Consider the following 13,046-nt stretch of genomic DNA (forward strand, 5'->3'; position numbering starts at 1 on the left):
TGCACTTATGCTGATCCATGTGTGTACAGCCACTACTATAGTAGCAATTAATATGATCTCCGGGCTGCCATGTAAATGTCACTGGCATAATGCAATTTCGCGACGCTTAATCGGGCCCCGTGACGCAAATGTGTGCACACACACACACACATCTCTCCGAGGGAAACTCTCTGGTTCTTAGCTAGATAACCGAATGATCTAATATGCGCTGGCGCATGAAATATTATTATTGTACTACTACTTGTCCTACTATTCCCATGTAGTAGACGTCGGATATTTATGTGATATGCAAGGAAAGCCGTTGCCAACACACAAAATCCAATGACGAGGGGTTTATTCTTCGGCGATTTCTTTAATCCCGGCCATGTCTGCTGCTAAGTCATAACATTATAGTTGCCCGCTAGATTATGTCGGCCCAACTTTGGGTGTGTGTGTGTGTACACGCCCAACTGTTGGTGCTCTATAAATATCGAAGAGGAAGCAAACATAGCACAAGTACCTGCTCTATATTATATTTTAGGACATTTGAGATGATAACACAACGGCCAATTGGTCAATTTCCCATCAAAAGGTAAATCGAGCTATGCGTTGACGTAATCGCGGGAGGGGGGGGGGAGATAAATCGGAATCGTCGATTCACCGGAAATCGGGATTAATTATAAGTAAAACGTCAACTCGTTCATTATGATCAACGTCAAACAACTTATTCCAATGACGAAGAATAACACACGTATAGAGAACTTTCCCTAGTGATATTGACAATGATATTTTCAATCAATGTCTTCATTCCTTTATTATGTCATCCCGATATTGTAACATCTACCGGTACAGACGCGGTGATATTAAAAACATCATGACAAGCAAGGAAAAGTTTCCGTATCGTTGTGGAAAAAAAAAACCTCGTACAGCCATGGCAACTTCGGTACAAATTAAATTCCGTATTGTTATAGATACTATACTGCACACACATGTGTGTGTAATCCTACCCTCCTTCCCATTTTTCATGGATATTTATTGTTCGTAGCGGAGACTTGCAACGCAATCCGATAAGCTCCAAAGTTTCTGCAGTCTGTGTCTGTGATGCAGATGGTGGTTATTTCTCAAAGAGGATTCAAGTTGTATAAAGCGGACATTATACGCGTGGACTTATCCACCTCTAGTCGATCCCTCAGGAGATTCAACTTGGATGCGTCTGTGCTGTGCAGCTAAGCTCTTTCTTTTTCAAATCGTTGAAAGCATTTTCGAGAAAGTGAAGAGAAAAAAGTTGGAGAAAGAAGCACCTGAACCAAGTTTCGCATCTTTTTTGATTCTACGATTCCCAGACACTTTGGAACCGGACGGAAAAGTATCGATTGCTTCAGCTTTTTTATTCATTTTATTTTAAGTTAATAGTTTGACGGGAAGAGAGAGCTGAGAGAGAAACAAAATACTCGTTACGAATGACTAAATATCACGCAAATAGCGATAAAAGTTACGAGTTTCTCTCTCGGACTCTGGAGGGAATAATAATGACCTTTTCCTGTTAATAGTTAAAACTTATACCCTTTCGACTTTTGTCCGCGTAACTTGGTAGTAAAACTACCAACTCAATATCAACAATGTAACCCAAAATAGTCTAATGGAATAGTAAATAAAGGAGTTGCTTCCGGTTGCTTCCAAATGGATTTAGGGCATCTAATTAACACGGAAACGTTAAACAAGCTCAACATGTCTGATGTTTAGGTATTTAATATCAATCGGATTCTTCGAGGTTGCAAAACAATTTGCAGAATAACAAACAAAAGATTTCAATATTCAACCGAAAAAACAAAACAAAAAACAAGTAACAATAACCACGTTCCATAATCGGATCGATTATGCTTTGTCAAATGAGTTGACTTGGTATCCGGGGAAGCTGCAATCGGATTTCTCGGGATCCAACAAGTTCAGCAAGAAGAAGATTACTCCGGCCATACCTTCGAACATGGACAACGGTCGATCTGGAGTGCGGAATTCGTGCGGACGATCGTCCATGACGATCTCGGCGAGCTTGCATGCACGCTGCAAGTAGACGAGGTCGTTCGTGTGCTTGTAGAGATGAAGAATGGCCATCGCATTCCCCGAGATGCCATGGCAAATGCTGAACCCTTTGGTCAAGATTCCGCGCTCCCAAGTCACATCGGCGCATTGTTTGGCTGCTTTCAAGTAAACATCCGAATGGAATACCTTTGGAAATTCAATTAGCAACGATTGCTCCGTTCATTTGCGACAAAACAATAGAAACTTTGAAATACCTTTGCGGCAACTACGAAACAGTGGATGAAACCTGGGGCACCGTGACACCACTGGACCAGACGATCACGATCACTACCCATAGACGACGGGATGTTCCCGCTGGGGAAACGAATTTCAAGAAGGAAATCAAGGCAAGGGCGGATGTAGTTTTCCAAAACACCTGGCTCCAAATAGTCCTTTACCTAGAATGTTAAAATTTAAAAGAAATTGGTCTATTTTTAACCCAAATTCCATTCAGTTTGTTCCCAACTGACCTGCATGAGAAGATAAAGTATTCCGGCGAAACCATGCGCTGGTCCCAGATATTTTTGCTCGTGCCATTCGAACATGAGTGGTGGTGTTTTGTGTCCTTTATGCTGCATCTCCTTGGCTAAGCGCTTGCCAGATTCAATAATCGCTTCGGTGATGTGAACAATCAAATCGCCGTCTACTTTTTCCTTGCAGTATTGCTTTATGAAGAGCAGTGCATAAAGACAGCCAGCTCGCCCATACAGCAGCTCGTCGGGAAGCCCACTGCTGCTGTTGGTAACAACTTCAAAAGAATGGTACAAACTTTGCAACCTAGACAAGGAGGATAAAAATCATATAATAAGCCAAGGAGTAAAAAATTATATACAATTATAGTTTATTAATACCTGTGAATGAAATGATGCTCTTTTTCTGGTTGCTTGAGGAAATGAGCACACACAGCAGATAAGGTGAGTGGGCCTCCAGCTCCAGTTAGGAAAGTGAGGCTTTTCACATTGGGTTTGTGCAGATGCATGGTGCATTTTTCTGCCATGAAAAAGGCTTGTTCCAAGTATTCTGCAGAGTTCAATATCTTTCCAGCTTCAAAATACAAGAGGGCATATCCTGAAGTTCCAGTGTAAATCGAAAAATCATCCCAGTTGGTGCTTCCAGTGTAATCGATCTCTGCTTTCACATCTTTTTCCCATTGCAGTAAAAGTTTGTTGGTGACAGCTTTCAAATGTTTTGTAAACTCTTCATTTTTCTAAATTGCACAACGAAATATTATGACAACAAACGTAGGCTGCTGATTGGCTAGGAAATAACTTACCGGATCAAAATTGAGTTGCTTTCCAGGAACAAGAAAAGGATTGAGGAAATGGCGATCGTCTTTTTTCACCAGCGACCAGGTATTCATTTTACGTTCTTTCACGTTCGGCAGTCAAGCGTAAAATGAACGTTGGAAAACGAAAATGAAATTCACATTAACGATTTCTTGGCGTTTTGACGTTTTCTGATGTTTTGAACTTGGCGACGTTTTCGGATCGTCTGCTTCAGAAAGAATTATTATCGGAAATTGGCAACGCCGAAGAAAAAAAAAACAACAATTTTGACGTGATAGCAGGGATAGCAGCAAAAAGTGACACAATTTGAGAACTTGAGGGAAAATGGCCAGGAAGAAGGAAGACAATGGAAAGTACAAGAGAATAACGAACAAATCAAAGAAATCATCTCGTGATAGTAAGGATGTAGACGCCGATGTGATAAAATCTCAACTTATAACCCTAGGTCTGACATTGAGAGAGGTTCCTGGGGATGGGTAGGTTGTGTTGCATAATATTTTAAGTTATCTCCTGTCTTGAATCTAACGATTGTTTGTTTAATAGGAACTGTTTGTTTCGTGCGTTAGGTGACCAACTAGATGGTCATATGGGCAATCATTACAGACATAGACAAGACACAACAACCTACATGCTAGAACACAGAGATGATTTCCAACCTTTCGTGGAAGATGATCTTCCTTTTGAGAAGCACAGTATGAATACATTTTGTTTTAATTATCAGCCACTTACAATCAATTATTTATTCAGTCAGTGAACTGAGTCAGCCAGGTACATATGCTGGAAATGATGCAATTGTGGCATTCGCTAGACTCCATCAGGTAAAAAAAATCCAACGGCATTTAATCTACTGGTTTTTTTTAATCATTAAAATGTATGTTCACAGGTCACCATTGTCATTCATCAACCAAACGCACCACTTTGGCAAATCCGTGGCTGGGAAAGTAGTGGAACTCAAACAGAGAAGAATAAAAAGGGAAAGAATTACAACAATATTCCCATATCTCGTCAACTGCATATTGCATACCATGGCGGAGACCACTACGATAGCGTCAGACGATTGGGAGATACCAGCCATATCCCCGCGAATATTCAAATCGACGTCGAGAGTGAAGGAAATGAGGTAACAACTCAGAGCCAAAACACAGCCGACCAAGATTATGATTCCTGCGAACTTCACGAAATCAACCGTGTCGATGATTCAGTGAGTGTTTTTATTAAAACGTTAAATAGTGAAATCTCAGTGCGAGTATTGTTCAATTTTGAAAACCAGGAAGCCAACGAAATTGAGCGCGAAGCTATTCTACGTACAGGATGTCAGGATCTCGCCATCGTTCGACAACTCCTTTACAATAATTGTGGAAACCTTGAAGCTGCCGTTGAAGATCTCTTGGCATTGTCTTTAACTCCCGTTGACAACGAGGAACCTAAAATGGATCCATCTGGGGGACGTTCTAAATCGACCTTCAGCCGAAAACAGTTGGAACGAATTCGTAAACAAGAGAGAAAGCGAGCCGGCGAGGCCAGAAGAAAACCTTGTAATACTACTAGAGAATCCCCAGAAGAAGCAGTCATAATTGGAAAAGTTCAGTGCCTAAACATATAAATAATTTTGGAATTTGCTAAACGTTAGTTCATTAACATCCAAGCTACAGCCACCGAATATGTGTAGCTGTGTGAATTATTTACTCATTGTGCTTAGTATTATTTATGAGATGAGTACGGTGTATGCTATCACTATTTACTGGAGGAATTGTGTGCTAGCTCTCACACAATATTTTCATAGACTACTCTTCACTGTGGTGAGTTCGATAGCTATGCTAGTTGTCGTTGCCAGCCAAACAGCTACTATGTTGTAAATTTAAAAATTAGAGCATATCGCTTCCCTGCTATTTGTCAAAATGAAAATTTATAAAATCATTTGTGTTTGATAAATTTAATAATTTATATATCTTTTAATCTCTTAATTATTAGTTGGTTCAGAAATAAAGTATTGGTGGAAAGGTCAACTGCTTCTGCTCACGTCTACTGAAAACTATATTATAAACAAATCTTTTGTCCGTGTAGTTTAATCAGAATTTTTATTCAGTGCCAGGGACCTGCCCGGTTAAAGTACAAATTGCTGAAATTAATCCGCAGGAAAGTCCGCCTCCGCCCGTCAGCTTATTATTAGTGCGGACTAGTAATAAATGTGACATAGCGTTGGGTACATTTGTAGTTTCGGCCTACAGGAGATTATGAATTTATTCTTTTTAGTCATCACATGATATAATAAGGTTACAGGGAACGGACGAAGTCTGTAATGAGAAGTTTCCCAGTCCCGCCCTTTTAGAAAATGACCGAAATTACTTTCGCTCTTTATTTACAGAGACATCTAGCGAAAAGGATTGAAACAACTCGTTTCAGGCTCCAGCTGCGCCGTCAAAATAGTAGCAGTCTACTCTACACTGTTACGACTACATAACACTGCAAATATGGAGCTTACGCTTGTTTGACTTTAGTGAAAGTGAAAATTAGGTCAGATGCTATACAGTTGAAGGACTAGTCACACGGACAAAAAAACTAGCTTCATTAGTGTACAGTTATATACCTGAGAAATGTACGGTTATTTAGATACTTCGTCAGCTAGTGTGAGGTAGTTTTCCTTATTCCTAATGTATACACTGGCGAACGACAGAGCAGGAAACATTTCGGGAACAAAGTAAACCCCAGGTGTTTGTGACGTGATACTCCTATCAGCTTTGACAAGTGGCCTGAAATAATCACGAACGTCGGACAGGAAATGCATTGATACTTAAAAGACTACAAAGGAAATTGTGGTAAGACATGTTCTAAATCCTTGCAGCCATTTACTTTAAAAAATCACCTTTAATTTTGGTTTTTAAATATATTTCTTCATTTAATATCAGTATTTCCACTTGCTTTGTTTACATTTCAGGTGATGCCTGTAAATCCAGTGGTAGCCCCTCTATCCCTTGGAAATGGAGTACAAGTATCTTCAGCAAACCTCCCTACTAATGTTGCAACTAATAAACCCACTTTAACCAAAATCTCAGCAGTTGATGTTTGTGATGAAGAAGGTGATTTTAACTTTAATTGTCTATTAATATTTTCAATGATTTCATGTTCGCTTTTTATTTCTTCCAGCCAAAAAGCTGTCTCGTGGGATATCCCGTACAGCAGAAAATGCTTGTGTAATCTCTCAAATTCGCAATGAACTTTGTGTTTCACTCTCTGAAGTTGAGGAACCTAGTTCTTTAAACAGTCAATTCAATGCCTTAGAGACAAATGACTGCACCTTTACTCTTCCTGATCTGTCAACCCAATCTGGTGAGTGATTACTCAATTAATTGTTATATATTTTTATTATGGTTTAAACAACATATTTTTTTTTCCATAGATGAGTTCCGTGCGTTCCTTGAAAATGAGTTGATTGACACATCTATGGCTGTGTCGTTGCAAGAGGCTGTCCGTTTAAACTGGTGGACATGTTTAGGTGAAGGCTGCGAGAAACTATGGCCGCTGTCGACAACAGGGGACGGCAATTGCCTTCTCCATGCTGCGTCTCTAGGTATTTCCATTGTGTTTCCGTGTGATAGAATAATTTTATTTGAAATGTTTCTTCTAATGAAAGGAATGTGGGGATTTCACGATCGACTCCTTATACTGAGGAAAGCACTGCACAACTTTCTGACCATGGGGACATTTCGTCATGCCTTGTGGAGGAGGTGGAGGTGGCAAAACGCTCGATCCAACCTCCAAGTAATAATGTTTTGATCACATTGTTTTATGGTGCAGTAAAATGATTCGATTGAAACTATTGCAGGCGGGATTGGACTTGCGTCTAAACGAGGAAGAATGGCGACGAGAATGGGAAAACATTCTGAAGCTAGCTAGTTCTCAGCCGAGAACATCAGGTTCATCTACACCAAGTGCATGCGAAACGGAAACCGATGGTCGCGGAGAATCCTTTAACACCTCGAGTAAAACTTACGAATCCCTGGAAGAGATACATGTGTTGGCATTAGCCCATGTTCTCAAGCGGCCTATTTTTGTCATCGCGGACACTGTTTTGAAAGTAGGCTATAAACAGGCTCGAATGATTCATGTCACGCCTATCACTCACGAAGGATCTAAGCTGATTACGACTTTCTGGCGGCCTTCTTCTGAGCTTTATTTTAAAACGTTTTTATTGGTCTATATCTCATCCAGGATGTCAATGGAGAGGACCTCGCACCTATCCCATTTGGTGGCATCTACCTTCCGCTGGAGATTGAGCCTAGTGAATGCAGCCGGTCGCCTTTAATTTTAGCCTATGACGCTGCTCATTTTTCAGCTTTAGTTGCCATGGCACCTCAGAAGAAATTCTCCCCGACCACTTGCGAACAAGTTCATGAGCCACCTGCCGGTATTTTCTTGTTTATTCAGAGCCAGCTTTTGTCACTGTTTGGAAATTGGTTTTCTTTTTAAACTATTTTAGTTATTCCTCTGGTGGACGTGGATCGTGAATTATTGCCCATCCAGTTTGAGGTGGATCCAGGCGAAGCGTGCGTTTGGAACCGGGATGAATTCAATGAGGCTGTTGTTCAACGGGTTGCCTTCACGCATGAGGATCGTCTTGCGTTGCTGAACCAGTTCCTTGATTTAGTCGACATTCCGTGTCCGGCAGTCATTAAAAATAGCAGCTCTAAAACTTCCAAAGTCAAAAATGATACCAAAGCAAATGGAACTCTCAGTCGTCCGTCACACGACACGGAAGGATGGAGTAGTGATGGCGAATTTAATGGGGCTCGATTTGGTCCATCCGGGCCCAAGGCCCCTGGCAAGCAGCTACACTACAGTGTAGCTAAACAATTTGGCAGTCTAGGGCGTTCCGTCGGTCGCAAGATAAAGAAAAATTTGATTGACAACTTCACCCTGAAGCATCCGCTACCGTCGCCAGCCCGCCTCAATAATGTCCAATGGGAATGTCCGGATTTCATACTGTGTGCCCGTCTGCATACCGAGAAGCACCATCCTTGCCTCGAGCAGATGATTAGCAATTACATGCAATCCGCTCGTCATAGATTTGAACAGCAGCAGGCCGAACGTCAACGTCAAACGCTTGTCTGGCAGCGCCGGAAGCAGCATACCTTGGCCGAAATGGCCATCCAAGAGGGACCTAGCCCTTGCATTAATCCCAACTGCTCCATGTACGGGACTGCCCTTACCAGCTACATGTGCACGGCCTGCTACGCAAAACAACTCGAGCAGGAAGAAGAAAGGGCCAAGAATCTGAAAGTGGCTGCCACAAAATCAAATAGTTGTGGCAATCAAAACGCTCTGTACGGAATCGGGAAATCCGTGTTCTATGCCCAATCAGACAGCCAATCTTACGCCGATGCCACCAACATTCCGGCGCGCAGACCACCGAATGGACAAAACGGGACGCTGTATCTCTCGAATTCTACTTTTTACGGCGACGGGAATCCGCCCAACTCCGCAACACCTTCTCCTAAAATCGAGGAAAAGGTTGTTTTCGAGAAGATAAGTCCTAATATTTGTGAAAAGTTTAAACAGCCCAGCGTGGTGGAGCCAGTCGGGCAACAAGCAAAAGCGACCACACCAACCATGCCGACGATCATTGCCAAAGTTTACGAGCGCAACGGAACCCATAAACCAACTGAAGAACTGATTGATTTGAGGCTGGATCATCCTGAAGAACAACAAAGGCCGACACATCCGCTTCGTCCGCCCAGACTTTTACAGCAGCCACACAAAGGGGTGGCAGGAAATTCTCATGTGGACATCGATTTACCGCGCTCTTCCGCCGTAGTTGAGAAAGTTGCACTGCAGCCTACGTCTCGACTTTTATCTCATTATGATAGCATCCGCAAACAGTGCAAATCAACCGGATGCACCTCGTACGGCATGGCGAACACCCAGTGGTTTTGCTCAGATTGTTTCTTTATCCGAAAGAAAGCTGCACTGGCTAGGGAGTCCATCCTTGAAGATCTGAAAGCGGCGCAAATGCAATAGTGAAAACGGAAGCAAATAATCTAGACTAATTATCCAAAAATTTCAGCCCGACTTTGTTCATATAATCGACTATTTATGACTACAGGGATACCGTTCCTCCAAACCTATTTCCTTACAAATACCAGTACATTTTGAAAAAAAAAAAAATAATTAGTAGCCAACGATTCAACTGATTGCCTTATTTTTCATGGATAGCGTCAAGCTTTTCTCGTTATCTCACGCTTTGAAACGAATTTTAAACGTGAAATTGCAATGTCAGTGAATTGCGGTTGTTTGTTTTGTGTGGCTTTACAAGTGGGCGGGTTCTGGTTCCATGCAGTTGTTTAGTCTCAAAAAGATTGGCTGAGTCACTTTTTAGTCGACACGTTCTTTTATTGAGAATTGTAGCTTTCTTCGATTGGATTTGTTCATAGTTGTAATATCGATTTTTTCAAACAAAGTTGTTTGCGTATTATCAAGTCCTTCTCTCTCCGCGTTTAAAAAAATCATTTCCGTCGCGTTTTTATTTCTTTTCGTTCTTTGTAGCATGCAAATCTCTCTAATCCGGGATATGAATGTTTTCTCATTTTTCCACATCACTAAGATGATCTGTCTTGATCAAAGAACGTCATATCTGGCATTTATTATTTCGATGTAGCTTATTGATGACTAAATATATATACGTATATATAAATGAAGTAAAGTAAATACACAACTTGCTCATTCACTAGCGTCTAGATGTGAAAAAAGGTTACGTTGTAGTTGTACTACTAAAGAAAAGCCCAATACAATTAAAAACGAATAAGTTGGTATGATCATCTGGGATATGACAGGCGTCACGCACATCCTGTATCACGCAGTCGTCGCTGCATAGTACTTAAAAAGTAAACTTTCAGTTACCATGACCCGATTTTGGAAGAGCATGCCAACTATAGGTGGATCGCGCTCACATTAGTACTATATCTTCTAAAATGTCATGGGACGTATAAGAAAAATAAGCAAAAATGTTAAAATACATAATGTAAACAAAATACAATCAAATATTTACGAATAACGGGGTACACTCTCTGTTTTTTTAAATAATTCAAACTTGTCTAGACGGATCATTTAAAAAATGCTTGCAGCTTAAAATTCACAGTTGTAACTTACAAGGTAGTAATCCGAAGAGAGTACAAATTACGATATGCATATTTACGACGGATTATTTACCCGGTCGGGATTATTTTGGTTCGTTCGTTCGCAGACAGAAGTTCATTCAAGTTGCATACTCGTCTGATAGGTGGTGGGGTTGTAGCCAGCCAGCTGATGCAATGTGCACATTGTAGTACTTGCATTTGATGTAATTATTCGTGCAATATTCTTTCATCTACTATTCCGGTATTTATTGCAATTAGTAATCTCCACACTTAAATCATGGCAGATGCCGGTAAAAGTATCGCCGACCAGATAAAAGAACAAGGAGAGATCGTTCGAAAACTCAAGGCGGAAAAAGCCGGCATTGACAAGGTATAAATTAAGTTTCCATTGCTGACCAGCACATTGTAAAAAAGTTCTGAAAGGTTTTTTTTTATTGGTGGAACTTCTTTTCTTACAATTCTTCCACACTTTTCCAAGGTGGTTGAATCTGTTGCATAGTTTCCTTTTCTATATTGTCAGTCTGCAAAGTGTTGATTGAAAATGAGACTTATCAATTTGATGCCCGGTGCTTATTATAAACAATTCCGCTGCCTTTCTTCCAAGATCACAGAGGAAGTCTCTAAACTACTGGCACTGAAGGCTCAACAAGGAAGTGACAAGGATGAAAAATCCAGTGGCAAATTCGTCCTCAAAACAGCCAAAGGAACTCGTGATTTCAACCCAAGGCAGATGGTGATCAGGCAGCAAGCTTTTGACAAAATTATTGCATGCTTTAAACGCCATGGTGCTGAGACTTTGGACACACCGGTTTTTGAACTGAAAGAAGTCCTTACTGGAAAATATGGAGAAGATTCCAAACTTATCTACGACCTGGCGGATCAAGGAGGAGAAATTCTTTCACTTCGTTATGACTTGACCGTTCCGTTTGCTCGCTTTTTGGCGATGAACAAGGTTGGATCCATCAAACGATACCAACTCGGCAAGGTGTACAGAAGAGACAATCCTGCCATGACCAAAGGAAGATTTAGGGAATTTTTCCAATGTGTAAGAATCTTTTAATTGAACAACTTGTTGCTACCGATATTTTAATTATACTAATTCTTTCTTTCTAGGATTTTGATATCGCTGGCCCAACTGATCCTATGATTCCCGATGTCGAGTGCGTCAGAGTGGTTACTGAAATTCTCGATTCGCTGGATTTGAGCGAACACATCGTCAAAATTAATCATCGTAAAATTTTAGATGGCCTTTTCGAAGCTTGTGGTGTTCCTGATACTCAATTTCGAGCTATATGTTCCTCAGTTGATAAACTAGATAAGGTACGATATTCTGTTTGATACTAGAATTCCACATAAACGATTTATATCAACTTAATAAATTTTTAGTCGCCTTGGGAAGAGGTGCGTAAGGAGATGACCGATGAGAAAGGTCTAGCACCAGAAAAAGCTGATCAAATTGGCCAATATGTTCTTCGTTCTGGCCAAGATGACTTGGTAGAGCAACTGTTAGCCGATCCCAAATTGAGTTTATCCAAGTCGGCGATTGAGGGCCTTGAGGCTTTGAAATTGTTCTTCCGATACGCAGAACTCTACGGAGTTAAGAAGCGTGTCAAGTTTGACATGAGTTTAGCCCGAGGATTAGACTACTACACCGGAATAATCTACGAGGCTGTGTTAACAAGTATTTTGTATATATTTTTTTACATTAAAAGACAATCCTATTTTATATCCATTTTTTGTTAGACCAAAACCCTGAAGAAGGCGTCGGTTCGATTGCAGGTGGCGGTCGTTACGATAATTTGGTGGCGTTATTCGATCCTAAAGCAAAGGCCGTCCCGTGTGTCGGTGTTTCGATCGGCATTGAGCGGATTTTGGCGATTTTGGAGAACCGAGAGGCCAATCTTAAATTGCGAACCGTCGAAACCCAAGTTTACGTTGCAGCTGCGCAAAAGAATCTCTTGGAGGAAAGGATGAAAATTTGTGCTGAGCTCTGGGACAAAGAAATAAAGGTTAAACGACGTGCTTATTAACACCTAAAGAACTTTTACTAATGCAATTTTATGTATCGTTGCAGACGGAAATGTCCTATAAAGCTAATCCAAAGTTGCTGGGGCAATTGCAGACTTGCGAGGAGCAGGGTATTCCCTGGGCAATTATTATTGGTCAATCGGAATTGGAAAAAGGAGTGGTCAAACTGCGTCACGTCCCGTCTCGTCAGGAAGAGGAAATTGAACGCTCGAAATTGGCGGACGTGTTGAAGCAAAAATTGAACGCTTCGATTGTTTGAAGATCACCTTTTTTTGTCAGTGCAAAAGATTCTATCTTGAAATAAAGATGTATGGATCAACTGAAATCCATCGGTTTATTTGCTGATCCGATGAAACGATTGACAACCAATTACTTTAATTTACTTTGCTTATTATATATACAGTAAATGGGTACATTTGTTTAATTAAGTGACGAGTCTTACTTTGAACACCTGATCAATCAACTATCACTAATGCTGACGTAACTTAGTAAAGTGACATCATTAAAATTGTATTCCATCCTCAGCAGACTGTGGGGCGTTACT

At 40.9% G+C, this 13,046-nt stretch overlaps 4 protein-coding genes across 5 annotated transcripts; 3 read left to right on the top strand and 1 right to left on the bottom strand.

Moving 5' to 3' along the window:
* Window positions 1-1,710: 1,710 nt before the first annotated feature.
* On the bottom strand, window positions 1,711-3,536 carry LOC124314447 (glutathione S-transferase LANCL1-like). Its single transcript, XM_046779642.1, has 5 exons — window positions 3,332-3,536; window positions 2,910-3,265; window positions 2,529-2,835; window positions 2,274-2,456; window positions 1,711-2,205 (listed from the first exon to the last, which is right to left on the bottom strand). Exons 1-5 carry the CDS (start codon window positions 3,416-3,418, stop codon window positions 1,855-1,857), a joined length of 1,284 nt encoding a protein of 427 aa, XP_046635598.1. The 5' UTR covers window positions 3,419-3,536; the 3' UTR covers window positions 1,711-1,854.
* Window positions 3,537-3,575: 39 nt separating this feature from the next.
* Window positions 3,576-5,350, top strand: LOC124314461 (OTU domain-containing protein 3-like). Its single transcript, XM_046779670.1, has 5 exons — window positions 3,576-3,820; window positions 3,888-4,036; window positions 4,092-4,162; window positions 4,228-4,545; window positions 4,615-5,350. Exons 1-5 carry the CDS (start codon window positions 3,669-3,671, stop codon window positions 4,945-4,947), a joined length of 1,023 nt encoding a protein of 340 aa, XP_046635626.1. The 5' UTR covers window positions 3,576-3,668; the 3' UTR covers window positions 4,948-5,350.
* A 414-nt stretch (window positions 5,351-5,764) lies between these two features.
* On the top strand, window positions 5,765-10,065 carry LOC124314413 (OTU domain-containing protein 7B-like). Its single transcript, XM_046779583.1, has 8 exons — window positions 5,765-6,160; window positions 6,280-6,421; window positions 6,489-6,671; window positions 6,742-6,912; window positions 6,976-7,103; window positions 7,168-7,419; window positions 7,554-7,749; window positions 7,822-10,065. Exons 2-8 carry the CDS (start codon window positions 6,283-6,285, stop codon window positions 9,357-9,359), a joined length of 2,607 nt encoding a protein of 868 aa, XP_046635539.1. The 5' UTR covers window positions 5,765-6,160; window positions 6,280-6,282; the 3' UTR covers window positions 9,360-10,065.
* A 530-nt stretch (window positions 10,066-10,595) lies between these two features.
* Window positions 10,596-12,827, top strand: LOC124314441 (histidine--tRNA ligase, cytoplasmic-like). Of its 2 annotated transcripts, XM_046779627.1 has the most exons (7): window positions 10,596-10,677; window positions 10,759-10,844; window positions 11,079-11,519; window positions 11,588-11,794; window positions 11,861-12,155; window positions 12,218-12,483; window positions 12,549-12,827. In XM_046779627.1, exons 3-7 carry the CDS (start codon window positions 11,205-11,207, stop codon window positions 12,759-12,761), a joined length of 1,296 nt encoding a protein of 431 aa, XP_046635583.1. In that variant the 5' UTR covers window positions 10,596-10,677; window positions 10,759-10,844; window positions 11,079-11,204; the 3' UTR covers window positions 12,762-12,827. The 2 variants fall into 2 exon arrangements, with proteins under 2 accessions (XP_046635583.1, XP_046635582.1); XM_046779626.1 differs by having other exon boundaries at window positions 10,625-10,844.
* The last annotated feature ends 219 nt before the right edge of the window (window positions 12,828-13,046 follow it).

Source organism: Daphnia pulicaria, chromosome 10 (assembly GCF_021234035.1).
Source record: "Daphnia pulicaria isolate SC F1-1A chromosome 10, SC_F0-13Bv2, whole genome shotgun sequence".
NCBI classification, from domain to species: Eukaryota; Metazoa; Arthropoda; class Branchiopoda; order Diplostraca; family Daphniidae; genus Daphnia; species Daphnia pulicaria.

Coding starts and splice junctions, on each gene's coding strand:
- LOC124314447 (XM_046779642.1), bottom strand. CDS start 3,418: ATGAATACCTGGTCGCTGGTGAAAAAAGACGATCGCCATTTCCTCAAT. Junction 3,266..3,331: donor AGCAACTCAATTTTGATCCG/GTAAGTTATTTC, acceptor TGTGCAATTTAG/AAAAATGAAGAGTTTACAAA. Junction 2,836..2,909: donor GAGCATCATTTCATTCACAG/GTATTAATAAAC, acceptor CTCCTTGTCTAG/GTTGCAAAGTTTGTACCATT.
- LOC124314461 (XM_046779670.1), top strand. CDS start 3,669: ATGGCCAGGAAGAAGGAAGACAATGGAAAGTACAAGAGAATAACGAAC. Junction 3,821..3,887: donor AGAGAGGTTCCTGGGGATGG/GTAGGTTGTGTT, acceptor TTTGTTTAATAG/GAACTGTTTGTTTCGTGCGT. Junction 4,546..4,614: donor TCAACCGTGTCGATGATTCA/GTGAGTGTTTTT, acceptor TTTGAAAACCAG/GAAGCCAACGAAATTGAGCG.
- LOC124314413 (XM_046779583.1), top strand. CDS start 6,283: ATGCCTGTAAATCCAGTGGTAGCCCCTCTATCCCTTGGAAATGGAGTA. Junction 7,420..7,553: donor TCGCGGACACTGTTTTGAAA/GTAGGCTATAAA, acceptor TATCTCATCCAG/GATGTCAATGGAGAGGACCT. Junction 7,750..7,821: donor AGTTCATGAGCCACCTGCCG/GTATTTTCTTGT, acceptor AAACTATTTTAG/TTATTCCTCTGGTGGACGTG.
- LOC124314441 (XM_046779626.1), top strand. CDS start 10,752: ATGGCAGATGCCGGTAAAAGTATCGCCGACCAGATAAAAGAACAAGGA. Junction 11,795..11,860: donor CAGTTGATAAACTAGATAAG/GTACGATATTCT, acceptor ATAAATTTTTAG/TCGCCTTGGGAAGAGGTGCG. Junction 12,484..12,548: donor TCTGGGACAAAGAAATAAAG/GTTAAACGACGT, acceptor GTATCGTTGCAG/ACGGAAATGTCCTATAAAGC.